This window comes from Schistocerca gregaria, chromosome 2 (genome assembly GCF_023897955.1).
Source record: "Schistocerca gregaria isolate iqSchGreg1 chromosome 2, iqSchGreg1.2, whole genome shotgun sequence".
Lineage (NCBI taxonomy): Eukaryota > Metazoa > Arthropoda > Insecta > Orthoptera > Acrididae > Schistocerca > Schistocerca gregaria.
The window spans coordinates 41865213-41881578 of NC_064921.1; the positions used below are offsets into that span (position 1 = coordinate 41865213).

At 38.7% G+C, this 16366-nt stretch overlaps 1 protein-coding gene across 1 annotated transcript in view; it reads left to right on the forward strand.

Moving 5' to 3' along the window:
* LOC126336284 (filamin-A) overlaps positions 1–16366 on the forward strand; it is a 1048954-nt gene that overhangs the window by 991623 nt on the left and 40965 nt on the right. Inside the window, 1 exon segment of the mRNA XM_049999806.1 lies at positions 849–1142. Coding sequence (XP_049855763.1) covers positions 849–1142 — 294 coding nt within the window.

Sequence of the window (16366 nt, forward strand, 5' to 3'; positions counted from 1 at the left end):
GATCATCATGACACTTTTTCAACTACAGGTCACATGTCCTGTGGATACACGTTACGTGTCTTTAATGCAGTGGTTTCCATTGCCTTCTGCATCCTTATGTCGTTGATCATTGCTGATTCTTCCGCCTTTGGGGGCAATTTCCCACCCCTAGGACAAGAGAGTGCCCTGAACCTCTACCCGCTCTTCCGCCCTCTTTGACAAGGCCGTTGGCAGGAATGAGGCTGACTTCTTATGCCGGAAGTCTTCGGCCGCCAATGCTGATTATTTATCAAAATTTAGGCAGTGGCGGGGATCAAAACCGGGACCGAAGGCGTTTTTTTTTATTATGAATCAAAGACGCTACCCCTAGACCATGGGTACACCCTAATGGGAAACTAGACTTAATAATAATACATTGCTAAATAACATACACAAGGTGAAGCCTGAGGAATACTTGTTACACAGCAAGAGGATTTGCCCCATCTGTGCTTTGGAATAATAGTGATATTTTGTATCATCTGGCACAGCATTTTGTTATACCTAGGTGCCTCATAGCTCCCCAACATGTGTTCTCTTTTTATACTTTTCACGTTTCATTGTTTGCTATTACAACACATTCCTAGCTGGAGCTCTGCCCACTCTTCTTCCCATTACACAGGAATGTGTGTTCACAAACTGGGTTTTCAGAACAGTTTTTAATTTTATAATATTTGAGTAAAGAATCCTTAGTTTTTCATATTTGTGAGGTTTGTATTCTGTTCAGGCCATTTAAAGAAGCAAACAGGTTGAGATAGAATAATCCTCAAATCGTCTGCTGCATGTGGGAGTTCTCAGTGTTTTAATACTGGCCTGTTTTTTTATTTCCACAGGACAACTGACGGCAGAGTGTCGCGGCCCCACAGGTGCATCCGTACCTGTCGCCGTAGAGCAGTCTCAAGGCACGCGAGTTCACCTGTTGCTGACCCCGAGGGTTCCCGGAGATCATATGCTGTATTTACGCTTTGGCGGAGCCCCACTTCCACGCTCACCCGTACCGGCCACAGCTGACGGTCCCAGTGGGATGAGTGGGCCTGTGAGGGTAGTGCTCACAGGAAAGGGGTTGGCGGGAGCCAGGTGTGGAGAGGAGGCTGAGTTCACGATCGATGGTTCGCAAGCTGGTCCAGGTGAGATAATCTTTCTGTCCGTTGCGGTGCTCTCTGTCCAACTGATGCTGTGTTGAGACCGGTACACTACTTCTCCTATTCTGCTTACCTGTCTGTATATAGGCTATTGTTACGATGGATATGCCACTCCTGAAGGTAATTTAAAGCTGCTACCGGTTCCCGTCTGGAATGAATCCCAGTACCCTCTCTGTCCGCATCTAGTGTGTATTGCACAATTTAATGTGACCTTATTTTTCGAAGTGTCTGTGCATCTTATAACAGAGGCGGAACTTTGAGAACTGGCCCGGTAATGACCTGCGCGGAGGTGGAAAACTGCCAAAAATCCGTATCGAAACTGTCCGGGACAGTGGCATCTGTCATCGGTCGACCCACAGCTGGCACGACTTCCTGTGTCACGGAAGTAGAAAATTTGACATGCTCAGCTAACCGGTTGGGTTAGGTGAGATAATGAGCGATGCAAAAGATAGACAAATGTGGGAAAAAAATCAGAGAAAATTGTATTGACTGCCGAGTGCAGACTTTAATACTCTGGCACACACCGTTGTAACGCGATAATACTGTGCTGCCTAAATCGGTAAAATGTCGAGGTACTGATTGAGTACGTGAGCAGACTGTTACTAAACAGATGTTTGTGCATTTATGTAAAGAATTAGAGTAGAATCCGGAAGTACCTCTGGTATTACCGTGCTTCTGCAGTGCCTTGCCAGAGTAGCCTTCTCCGAACTTTTATTTGATTTTTCTCGGGAACAGCTATGTTGTAATCCACAAAGTGCATATTATAACAAAGTCAGAGCATAAGCAAAGAGTTAATTTTCCCTGTAAAACATACTGAGGCTGTGTACATAACCCTAGATATAAGCAGATGTGAGACAGTCAGTGTTTAACGCTCCGCCATTAATGACGTGATTACAGCCAGAGCACGAGCTGGAATCGGACAAGGACGGGGTGGGGAACAGCTATGGCCTCTTTGAGGGAACCTGTCTTTTGTGTCTTTCTGGATTTCATGTTTTTGTGTTCGTCAGACTTGTTTTTTGTCACAGCAGTTCCACAAATTTAAGGTCCTATATCTTTTGTTATTGACCGTATACCAATTATTTGTGTTTGAAGAAATGGTAATTCGGTCGACTATTCCTTCACAATATATAAGTAGTGTGACTCTATTCCTTGCAGTATATAACTAAAGAATTTTCTATTAAAATGAACTGTGTGTGCTATTTATTGTGCAGATAATAAAATTGAAGGATAACAAACAAACTGTTGCCCCAAAATTATAAGGCACCAATGAAACGAGAATGATACGAGGAGTTTCTAACTATATATTTGATTACAACAGAATTTTTAGGCACTGCAAAAGTGAAAAGAAATTCACCACACAGGTGAAGAGCGGTTGTTAGAAATAAGGATTGCCACAGAAATGTTAATTTGATACTGCACATGGACCCTGGAAATGAACAAACAGTTTTTCAAAATCTAATCACTGTTTTATGACTATGCTATGGCACACCAAATGTCTACTCCCATGGTGCGAATATCAGAGGCCTTCCCTGACCGTGTCTTCGGATTTTGCCTTCTCTGTGAATATACCATACCCACCACAGAGTACAGTCTTCATTGTGGCAGAGAAGATCAGTCAGATGAGAAATTTCTCGCGTGCTCTGATTCCCTAAGTGCCCACCGATATTGTAACGACATAACCAACCATGGGTTAAATCGTAAACAAAGACCTGAGTGAACTACTTAAGACTGAAGCATATTCTCATATCTCTCCCCTGCTCGTGGGTGTGATTGGGAGATGGGAATACACTAATCATGGCCTGCACCTAAAAATAGGAGAGGGAAGCAAAGATTAGCTGAGCACCTTGCAGAAAGTGTAAGGAGAGCTACAAGACCACAATACAAAATCCTTTTTATTACTGGAATCAATGGAGCACATTTTACAGGTAAGTCAGACAGAGACTGTTGAAAGACACGAGGACAATACAAGACCATTATACAGTTAATAGTTTCCAGAAAAATAAAATTAATATGTTTCATCAGAACACTAGAGGGTTGAAAAACAGATTATTGTATGCCCATAAGATATGGAAAATTTTGAAGTGATAGGTGTTCTTTCCCTCTCTGAAAACAATGTAACTGGAGGAATGGAGAAGTTAAATATCAAGGAAGATAAACTTGCATCATTTTCATATAGAGTTAACATGGAAAAATGAGGAGTCGTAGCATATGTAAAAGTTACACATAAAGGCAAAAATGTTGAAACAAATAGCTTTTGTGTTGATCAGAAACTAGAAGCATGTTCTTCTCAATTTTTGTTGCAAAATATTTCTCTGATAATTGTAATAGTGTACAGATTCCCCTCTCACAAACTTCCAGCTGTTTATGAGAAGTCTAGATGCATTATTGAGCTACCTGTCAGATGAGAAGAAACAGTAGAAACAAGAAGTTGACTGTTACCAGTCACTGTTTCATTTATTTACACTACGTTATAACATTTCAGCTCCTCAACACCAAATTAAAACGTTCCACTTCAATTTGTTTGCACTTATAGCGATCCCAGCTTCCTCAACCAAATTAAAACGTTGCATTAGGAGGTGTCTTCTTCGTGCAAAAGGTCTTGAGTTCATATTGACGACAACTAGTAATTCTTCATTACAGACTTTTATTTACAAACCGAACTGACAGACTTCACAGACTCAACAACTGACTCTCAGAGCTAACCGCACTGCATATCCCAACTGGCAACTGACAACTCCTAGGTGTATTAATATCTTTCCAAACAATGAGAGTCTTTGACAATGTTTTGTTTACAATACGATAGCAATTCATGACTTAAAACTAAATTAGACATTACAGAAATATCTTGACATTTGATTCTGGATATTTCTTGAGTGATTTAGAACAACTATTTATATGTAAAATGATTTAAATCGTGTTTCAAAACGTAAATAAATCTTTTTAGCAATATTTCTTGATACAAATCGTCTTTCGAAATTAGGTTATGAAACAGTTTTCACAAGTTTTCGTATTTTTGCGATCATAATATAGAATTTCTCCATGGAAAGTTCCAGAAGTGTGCATTAAACGTTCATTTACAGACTTTCTCTTTAGCTGGTGAGTTTTTAAAAGTATCTTGTCCATATTATACGAAATAATTTAGCTCAAAACTGATAATTTATACAATTAATCAGAGCTACAGCAAACAGTGAGTCTTTCTTTTACAAAATGAAATATAATTACAAAATTGAATGAAAATAGGTTACTAACACTAATATATATTTACATTAATTCTATTTTTGTTCTTTCTGTGCAAAATGTCCTAATATTGACACAGTACAGTATTTAAACATCACCAAAGTTTCCCTTTACATTTTGCATATCTGTATCGACATCCCCTAAAAGTCTACAGTATCAAATACTTCAATATGTCCCAATATGTCCTGTAATGTTACACAACCCCCCCATCAGCACTTCCAAGTGAAACACGGAAGGGTTGATGTCCTTACATTACAAAACAGAAAAGTTTTACACATACCTTTGGTGTCTTCTTTCTTGAAGACCGGTGATCTTCTTTCTTCAAGACCGGTGATCTTCTTTCTTGAAGACCGGTGATCTTCTTTCTTGAAGACCGGTGATCTTCTTTCTTGAAGACCGGTGATCTTCTTTCTTGAAGACCGGTGATCTTCTTTCTTGAAGACCGGTGATCTTCTTTCTTGAAGGTCGGTGATCTTCTTTCTTGAAGGTCGGTGATCTTCTTTCTTGAAGGTCGGTGATCTTCTTTCTTGAAGGTCGGTGATCTTCTTTCTTGAAGGTCGGTGATCTTCTTCCTTAAAGGTCGGTATACCTCAATGCCACACACTGTATTTCAGTCTCATCTTCACAGTCCGTATGGTTTCCATATACACTGCAGGCTATCACTGGCTGCAATAGTACAGTCCGCTATGAATATACAGCATACAGTGGTCAAACCCAGTTAAACATTAGCAAAAGCATTTAATAGTCGGTGGACCGGTTTTTAAGGACACAGAAATTTGAATTCTCTAAAGTCTAATTACTCAAGAAAATTTACTCTAAATAATTTCTTAAAGCTAAGAGAGGATAGACTGACAGATGGAGAAAATTGATTATACAGGATCACAGAATAAGTGTAAGATGCAATGCCAGAATACGAAAATGAAATATGACAATTGCATAGCTAGGGGACCTAGTGCTCGCCAAACACTTAGCACACAAAGAATGTATGCTCCCCTGAGGAATCAGATAAATACAACATAACAAAGTATACAAAAATATCCTGGTAAGATTACGTATAAAAGTCTATAAACATATATTATCTAAAATACTTTTTTACATTTTTTTATGCAATTTCAGTTCGGTCACGTTTCGTAGACCAAACAGTCTGCCAGAATTTGGGTAGACTAGACGGTAAGCATTCGGATGAGGATTGTCCTAAATCTTAAAAGGTCCAATGTATATGTCAAAAAACTTTTTTAATTCACCACTGTCTTTAGAAAATGTAACGTCCCTAATTTCAATTCCCTTATCAGCACAGTTTTGAACCGACATGTCAGTACTGGAACATACTCTCGTCTTAGGATCAATAAAGGTAAACAAACTCTTTTCCCAATCAAATGCTGCATTAGCTTTTAATATCCAGTCCATACCCAACAGTACATTCTCATTTAGGTCACTTATTATAAGACATCCTTGAGTAAACTGTACATCATTTATACTGAAGGACAACACCACCTGTCTATTAACAATTTTGCTCAGTTTGCCGGTAATACCTCTAATTTTTATTCCAACAACTGGTAATTCAACAAAGTCAGGATCCTGCTTAATTATATCTCTTAATTTGCTTGAAATGGCACTAATTGGACTCCCTGTGTCAATCAAACAATACCCTTCCCAACCTGCAGCTTTAATTTTTTATGTATGGACTACCAATAGTGGTGTTTTCCCTTTCTTCCTGTTCTTCATACAAAAGATCTTCTGCTATCTCATAATACCTCTGTTCCATATTTAGGTTTTCTTTATTAGGCAATACTTTCTTCAAACTTCTAGGTCTACTGGAATTTACTGGAATGTCTGGATTACTATTTACCTCACACACATCCTGACTAGTACCCCGTTTGATGATTTCATTAGGCTTAAAAGCAGAAACTGGTTCACAAATTTCCCTTAATTTGATCTTAACATCATTGTCATCACTGTAATCTTTAAATTTGTCCCAAACAGATTTCAAAATAATCTCAGATGCATCAGCACAATCAACCCCCCCTGTCTCCTGATGTATTACTAAGCTGAACTGGCACAATCTGATTCTCATGTGGAATGTAGTAGAGTTCCTGGCACAACTATTCTCAACACTATTGCTTATAACATCCTCCTTAACTTCAACATAAACTATTCCATCCAATTCACCATCAAAATCTTCTAGTACATAATCAGCATTAGCCTTAACATCAACATTATCATTATCATTGCCTGAGCTTACACTACAAACACTACTAGTATCACCAACATTATTCACAACACCATCTTCACCAACCACATCCACATGAATATCAGACTTTCCAGAAACTTCAGTACGAACATCATTATGACAACTTACATCTAAAACATCACCACACATAAGTTTGTACAATCCAAAATTATCAAAGTTATCCTTACCTTTCATTTCAGCATTAGGTGCTTCTTCTTGATTATATAAATTTGCAATTATATCATCTTCTAAGCCTACTTCATCAAAGGTAGCCTGGTTCCTATTACAGTTGTGTCTAGTATTTTCTCTGATGACATTCCAAAATTTCCTGTCAAATTTAATTTTTTCATTACCTCTATCTACAGATCGATCATAAGCATACTGTCTATACTGGTTAGGTCTCTGATTATAGTGCTGTCTGTTCCGGGTGAAATTAGCCTGATTTTGAAAATTCCTTGCCCCAAACTGACAGACTCCCAGTGGAGCATTTAGTCGTTTAAAGGCCTATGTCCTTCGTTTCTCTGCCTCGGGTTACCTTCTCTCATGTCATTACCCCAGGACCTGTTTCGATTTTCCCATTCTCTGTTTGAATTAAAGTGCTGATCATTCCTACCAAAATTTCTTCTGTCATTGCTATTGTAATTATCCCTGTTGTTGTTAAAGTTTCTTCGTTCACTATTATTGTTATTATTTCCACGGTTCGGTTCCCACCCTCTGTGTGATGAACCTACAAAGTCGTTAAATCTGTTGTTTTGTTCAAAGGCTCTATCAAGTTTGTCCACATATTTCAAGAATTGTTCTATGGACTCATCTGGACCATATACTAAACCCCATTGTACTCTTTTCGGAAGTCTCCGTTTTAGTGCATCAATTTGAGTTAGCTCATCAAATGGCTTATCCAGATGCACTAATTTTTGCAACTGTTTCTCACAATAGGCTTTCATTGACCCATCAGATTCTCTGTAACTAGGACCATTCAAGAATTCACTTTTGATTTGAGCTTGCTCAGTTTCAGACCAAAATTTGGTTAGAAAACATTTTTCGAAATCTTCAAAGGACATTTCCGCGGAACAATTCTGATTGGCCCACGAAAGCGCCTCACCATCAAGTAATTTCTTTACAAATTTTATCTTAACACTATCTGTCATTATGGATGTGAACTGCTCCTTGCAGAATTGCATGAAGTCTTTTGGGTGTATATTCTTGTCACCGGGATAAGTTTTAATGGGAAAATTTCCCCATACCCCATTACAACTATTACTAAAACCTTTTTGCAACATAGTTTCTTGTATTTCTACAAATTTTCTGTCTACAGTTTTTTCGACATTACCTACTCTACTACAAATTTCTGTGACCTTTTTGTCAGAATCAGATTTGAAAGATTCAATTTCGCTTTCAAAAAATCGTTTTGTCGGGTCAAATTCATTTCTCAATTGAGAATTTTCCTCATTTACAAAATCAACAACTTTTTAAAGTTTTGACTGGTTATTTGAAATTTCGTTACTTAAATCAGTTTCAAGGACAGAAATTTTGCTCTCAACCGTGTCCACACGACAACTAAGTTCTTTTTGGTTTGACTCAAAAGTAATTCGCCATTCTTCGAGAACCTGATTAGTGTGAGCAATCTGTTCTGTATTTGAATTTATTTCTGATTTTAAATCACACACAGCCTTCGAAATCGACCTGTCCATCTGTTGTTGTGTCTGTTCAATTTGTTGACGTAATTCGGCACGAGAATCGTCCATCTTCGAGTTTGTGTTATCCAACTTCGAGTTTAACTCTGAAAACATTTGTTTTAACATTTCCAACATTCCTACACTGTCAGAAGCACTTTCCCTAATAGGTGTACTCGCTACACCGCTGTCAATACTGAAATCTGCGTCTTTTTCCATTATTTTAGGAAGCAGGTACTTATCTTAGTGTCCATCGGCGGTCGTTGGTGTCAGTGTTTTGCGAAATTTCTTCAATTCCAGGATAGTTTTGCTCGGTTGATTAACTCCTCTTCTTGTGACCCCAGAATCGACGTATTTACTTCTGAAGAATGACTGGTCCGTCGTATATCCTCTTCTTGTGGTCCCAAAACAGACGTATTTTCTTCTTGTGATCCCAGAAGAGATGTATTTTATTTTGAAGAATCACTGGGTGGTCGTCATATCCTCTGCTTCCTCCACCAAATTATAACATTTCAGCTCCTCAACACCAAATTAAAACGTTCCACTTCAATTTGTTTGCACTTATAGCGATCCCAGCTTCCTCAACCAAATTAAAACGTTGCATTAGGAGGTGTCTTCTTCGTGCAAAAGGTCTTGAGTTCATATTGACAACAACTAGTAATTCTTCATTACAGGCGTTTATTTACAAACCGAACTGACAGACTTCACAGACTCAACAACTGACTCTCAGAGCTAACCGCACTGCATATCCCAACTGGCAACTGACAACTCCTAGGTGTATTAATATCTTTCCAAACAATGAGAGTCTTTGACAATGTTTTGTTTACAATACGATAGCAATTCATGACTTAAAACTAAATTAGACATTACAGAAATATCTTGACATTTGATTCTGGATATTTCTTGAGTGATTTAGAACAACTATTTATATGTAAAATGATTTAAATCGTGTTTCAAAACGTAAATAAATCTTTTTAGCAATATTTCTTGATACAAATCGTCTTTCGAAATTAGATTATGAAACAGTTTTCACAAGTTTTCGTATTTTTGCGATCATAATATAGAATTTCTCCATAGAAAGTTCCAGAAGTGTGCATTTATAGAATTTCTCCATAGAAAGTTCCAGAAGTGTGCATTAAACGTTCATTTACAGACTTTCTCTTTAGCTGGTGAGTTTTTAAAAGTATCTTGTCCATATTATACGAAATAATTTAGCTCAAAACTGATAATTTATACAATTAATCAGAGCTACAGCAAACAGTGAGTCTTTCTTTTACAAAATGAAATATAATTACAAAATTGAATGAAAATAGGTTACTAACACTAATATATATTTACATTAATTCTATTTTTGTTCTTTCTGTGCAAAATGTCCTAATATTGACACAGTACAATATTTAAACATCACCAAAGTTTCCCTTTACATTTTGCATATCTGTATCGACATCCCCTAAAAGTCTACAGTATCGAATACTTCAATATGTCCCAATATGTCCTGTAATGTTACAACGTGTTTCAAAGGTTTAAACCTTCATCATCGGGTGGTACATGTTATGTGTTAAGACAGTGAAAGGAACCTGTGACCACTGGAGACAGTGCTACAAGTTCCTCCAAAAAATCGTAACACAACACACACATAAATGTCATACTAACTAATGTAAATCCACTCGGTGATGGAGGTTTAAACCTTTTAAACACATCATGGAAATAAATAAAACTGTGACTGGTAACAGAAAACTTGTTTCATTTAAAGTCAATAACAGTCGTGGTAAAGCCTAACCTAAAATGTTCACATTTAAATAAATAGTAGTTTGTGGAGATTTCGAGGTAGATTTCTTAAAAGATATGGACAGGAAAATGCACTAGAATTAATATTTGGGTGTTCCAATCAGATTTCAGCTGTCAATTTTCCGATGTGTGTGCAGCAAAATAACAGAACTCGGACTGATAACATTTTTATTGTCAGTGCTCAGGCTGAAACCTTTAATGTGTACCCAATTGCTCACAGGCTATCTATTCATGATGCGCAATTAAAGGACATAAACAGTATAGCACTTTACAACCACAGGGCAGGATCATATAATACAAGGAGGCTTATTAATGAGAATAGGGCAGAATGTTTTAAAAGTAAGCTAAAATGAGTGGTATGGGGTGAGATAGGAAGAGCTACTAATGTCAAATTCAATTTATTCCATAGTACATTCATGTCAATATGTGACAGTTGCTTTCCTAAAGTAGTTTTTTTTTTTTTTTGGGGGGGGGGGGGGGGGTCATCAGTCTACTGACTGGTTTGATGCGGCCCGCCGCGAATTCCTTTCCTGTACTAACCTCTTCATCTCACAGTAGCACTTGCAACCTATGTCCTCAATTATTTGCTTGACGTATTCCAATCTCTGTCTTCCTCTACAGATTTTGCCCTCTACAGCTCCCTCTAGTACCATGGAAGTCATCCCCTCATGTCTTAGCAGATGTCCTATCATCCAGTCCCTTCTCCTTATCAGTATTTTCCACATATTCCTTTCCTCTCCGATTCTGCGTAGAACCTCCTCATTCCTTACCTTATCAGTCCATCTAAATTTCAACATTCGTCTATAGCACCACATCTCAAATGCTTCGATTCTCTTCTGTTCCGGTTTTCCCACAGTCCATGTTCCATGTTTCACTACCATACAATGCTCTACTCCAGACGTACATCCTCAGAAATTTCTTCCTCAAATTAAGGCCGGTATTTGATATTAGTAGACTTCTCTTGGCCAGAAATGCCTTTTTTACCATAGCCAGTCTGCTTTTGATGTCCTCCTTGCTCCGTCCGTCATTGGTTATTTTACTGCGTAGGTAGCAGAATTCCTTAACTTCATTGACTTTGTGACCATCAATCCTGATGTTAAGTTTCTCGCTGTTCTCATTTCTACTACTTCTCATTACCTTCGTCTTTCTCCGTTTTTCTCTCAAACCATACTGTGTACTCATTAGACTGTTCATTCCGTTCAGCAGATCATTTAATTCTTCTTCACTTTCACTCAGGATAGCAATGTCATCAGCGAATCGTATCATTGATATCCTTTCACCTTGTATTTTAATTCCACTCCTGAACCTTTCTTTTATTTCCATCATTGCTTCCTCGATGTACAGATTGAAGAGTAGGGGCGAAAGGCTACAGCCTTGTCTTACACCCTTCTTAATACAAGCACTTCGTTCTTGATTGTCCACTCTTATTATTCCCTCTTGATTGTTGTACATATTGTATATGACCCGTCTCTCCCTATAGCTTACCCCTACTTTTTTCAGAATCTCTAACAGTTTGCACCATTTTAATAGTCGAACGCTTTTTACATAATTATACAGAAGATAAAAAAATAAAGAAAAAGGGAGAGGGAGAGAGAGAGAGAGAGAGAGAGAGAGAGAGAGAGAGAGAGAGAGAGAGAGAGAGAGGGGGGGGGGGGGGGATAAAGAAACACGTGGGCTGTGGATAACTAAAGGAATTAAAATCTCATGTAAGAGTAAGAGGGAAATTTTTGTAAAGGCCATAGTAAGTTATGATCCAGCATTACTTGCATACTACAAAAAATATTGTAGTTTTTTAAGAAAAGTCATTAAAATGCGTAGAAGTTTGCATGTCACAATAGAAATAAATAATGCAGATAATAAGATTAAAACTATATGGGAGGTTATTAAATGGGAGACAGGACAGTCATTCACTGTAAAAGGTATGATACAAACGTAAACTAAATGGCAAAGTCAGGACTCATATTCACAACCTGCAACTACCTTTAACTATCACTTTCTGATTGTAGCAGCAAACATAGGATTAAATGGTTCACGTGAAGAAGCAAAAAAACATATTAAAAATGTCATTCCATAAAACTTTAAGCGAGAAGTACCATCAACATCCTACACTGAAATTATTAAGTGATAAAATTTCTGAAAGCAAAAGCTCATATGGTGTTGGTGGAATTTCAAACAGAATTCTGAAAAGTTGGCCCAGCTCATAAGTAATGTCCTTAGTGATATATGCAATGCATCGTTGGCATAGGGAATTTTTTCACTTAGGTTAAAATACACAATTATTAATCTACTTCATAAGAATGGTGGCAACACAGACTTACACAATTATCATCCATTTTCCTACATCTTTTTCCAAAATTTTCCCAAAAGTAATGTACCTAGCAGCAGTCACACATTTAACTGGACACTGTTTACTTAGTATATCACAGTCTGAATCCCAGAAGGGCAGCTTGACAAGAAAGCTATTTGTATGAGAATGCTATTTGTACATTCACTCATCAGGGAGTACAAGCATTAAATAACAGTGTGCTATTTTTTATGATCTTTCCAAGATGTTTGTTTGTGTAGATAATGATGCTCTTATAGAAAAATCAAGCTTTATGGAATTGATGGCTTTACACACAGGTGGTTTGAATCATAACTAACAAACAGACTGCAAAAAATTGTGTAGAATAATTGACACAGTATTTGAAAGGTAGAAAATTTTAGTGATGATGGGGGAGGGGGAGGAGGAAGCAAAAATCATAGTGTGAGTTCCACAGATTTCAATTTTGGGTCCACTCCTATTCCATATATACTGAAACCTCACATTTACACTTTTCAAGGGATGGGAAATAACATTTTAAGCTGTAAAAGTTACGTATAGGATCCCCACTTGCATGTTATGTATGGTACATGTACACAACAGGCATCAAAGGACTTGCGAGGGACTTGTTTATTATCTAGTGAAGGTTTATTATCTAATAAAAACTGCTGATGTAACTGGAACTGATAACTGTCTGGGAAATAGGAACATTTGACTCAATTTTATACGTCATAATCGATGTCTTTGAAAGTGCGCAGTTGTCATTCATTATTTAAATAATGAACTACTGCACTAGTTACGTACTTTTTCATGCTTAGAATGATGCGTTTCGAGAATTTTTTCTCGTCGAGTGCAGATATGTAAATACGTATTTTGTGTGGTGTTTGAATATGTGTTACTCTGCGTCTCTTGCACTGTGATTGTCTTTCTGAGGTTATCAAAACACACACACACACACACACACACACACACACACACACACACACACTATCACTCACATTGAAACTTCCTGGCAGTTTAAAACTGTGTGCTGGACCGAGACTCAAACTCGGGACCTTTGCCTTTCATGGGCAAGTGCTATACCAACAGAGCTACCCAAGCACGACTCACGACCTGTCCTCACAGCTTCAGTTCTGCTAGCACCTCGTCTCCTACTCTCCAAACTTCACAGAAGCTCTTCTGCTAACCTTGCAGAACCAGCATTCCTGGAAGAAAGGATATTGTGGAGACATGGCTTAGGCACAGCCGGGGGGATGTGTCCAGAATGAAATTTTCTCATTCTGGTATCACTTAGATTGTTTGAGTAGCATCACAAAAGATACATACATAAATACTGCACTTGACAAAGAGAACAAATTCTAGAAACACATTTTGCTCATCTTGAATAAAGTACGCAACCTACACTATGTTTAAACTAAAAACATGTGATCAACACAAAGTGAGTGACAGTGTCAACTAGCACTCCAAGTGGTCATATGCCGAAACATGTTACATGTGGTTTGACTTAGATGTCACGATGATCACAACTATCGCGAAACTGCATTTGCACAGTAGATGCAATTTGAAAATGCTTGTGGTTGGTCATGATACCTTCATTTGAATGAATCTAGTTACGCCCATCAGCCACCATGCCAAGTAGAGCTTCACAGTGACAAGAGATTCGGCAGAAATTGTTCCAATTGTTCCACATTTACCTGTTCAAATATGCTGAGTAGAGTGCTCTGGTGTCAAGAAACTTAACCACGTAATACTTGTAAACACTACTGGATGCCCCCTATGGGTCCAGGGGTTAGAATAGGCCTGAGGTATTCCTGCCTGTCGTACAAGGCGACTAAATGGAGTTTCACATGTTTCAGCCTTTATGTGATGGTCCCCTGTAGGGTTTGACCTCAATTTTCCTGAAGAGCGAGCCAGTTGGGGCAGGGCACCTTACAAGGTGCATCGTGTCCGTCGTGCATCGAAATCTTTAGCCCACTTTCTCGTTGTCGCATTGTAGTCCTGCTCATTCTCCATCACTTGGGCGAGGAGACCTTTCTGGTTTTCCACAATGCACTATGAACTGTCAATTTCTGCGGCGACGATGACCATGGATGTCTTTGCACCTGATATCCAGCATGGTAGCCAATCCGTTGTGGTGGGGCCACCATGTACCCTGTTGGTTGTAGCCCCCTGACCACACAGGAATCGCTCTGCTGATGCCTGTGCCTTGAACTCCCCACATATGCCAAGGGGTAGATGCCCATCCCTTTGGATCATTGGGACTCCTGACAATGGCGATCCTTTGCTGCGGCTGGGTGGCACCCGTAGAGAGGGCCCCTGGTCGGAGTGGGTGGCATCAGACTGATGGCACGCGATGAAGTCCATCATCTCTTGCTGGTGGTGAAACACCAGCAGTCTCTAAGCGATCACGAGCTCAATTCAACACAGAAGTTGTAGTTGTTGTTGTTGTTGTTGTGGTGGTGGTGGTCTTCAGTCCTGAAACTGGTTTGATGTAGCTCTCCATGCTTCTCTATCCTGTGCAAGATTCTTCATCTCCCAGTATGTACTGCAGCCTATATCCTTCTGAATCTGCTTAGTGTATTCTACTCTTGGTCTCCCTCTATGATTTTTACCCTCCACGCTGCCCTCCAGTACTAAACTGGTGATCCCTTGATACCTCAGAACGTGTCTTACCGACCGATCTCTTCTTCTAGTCAAGTTGTGCCACGAACTCCTCTTCTCCCCAATCCTATTCAGTACCTCCTCATTAATTATGTGATCTACCCATCTAATCTTCAGCATTCTTCTGTAGCAACACATTTCGAAAGCTTCTATTCTCTTCTTGTCCAAATTATTTATTGTCCATATTTCACTTCCATACATGGCTATACTCTCTCTTCAGAAACGCTTTCCTTGCCATTGCCAGTCTACATTTTATATCCTCCATACTTCGACCACCATCAGTTATTTTGCTCCCCAAATAGCAAAACTCCTTTACTACTTTAAGTGTCTCATTTCCTAATCTAATTCCCTCAGCATCACCCGACTTAATTCGACTACATTCCATTATCCTCATTTTGCTTTTGTTGATGTTTCTCTTATATCTTCCTTTCAAGACACTCTCCATTCCGTTCAACTGCTCTTCAAAGTCCTTTGCTCTCTCTGACAGAATTACAATGTCATTGGCGAACCTTAAAGTTTTTATTTCTTCTGCATGGATTTTAATACCTACTCCAAATTTTTCTTTTGTTTCTTTTACTGCTTGCTCAATGTACAGATTGAACAACATTGGGGATAGGGTACAACCCTGTCTCACTCCCTTCCCAACCACTGCTTTCCTTTCATACCCCTCGACTCTTATAATTGCCATCTGGTTTCTGTACAAATTGTAAATAGCCTTTCACTCCCTGTATTTTACCCCTGCCACCTTCAGAATTTGAACGATAGTATTCCAGTGAGCATTGTCAAAAGCTTTCTCTAAGTCTACAATGTTAGAAATGTAGGTTTGCCTTTCCTTAATCTTTCTTCTAAGATAAGTCGTAGGGTCAGTATTGCCTCACGTGTTCCCATATTTCTACGGAATCCAAATTGCTCTTCCCCGAGGCCGGCTTCTACCAGTTTTTTCATTCGTCTGTAAAGAACTTCTGTTAGTATTTTGCAGCCGTGACTTATTAAACTGATAGTTCGGTAATTTTCACATCTGTCAATGCCTGCTTTCTGTGGGATTGGAATTATTATATTCTTCTTGAAGTCTGAGGGTATTTTGCCTGTCTAATACATTTTGCTCACCAGATGGTAGAGTTTTGACAGGAATGGCTCTCCGAAGGCTGTCAGCAGTTCTAATGGGATGTTGTCTACTCCCAGGGCCTTGTTTTGACTTAGATCTTTCAATGCTCTATCAAACTCTTCAGGCAGAGTCATATCTCCCATTTCATCTTCATCTACATCCTCTTCCATTTCCATAATATTGTCCTCAAGTACATTGCCCTTGTATAGACCC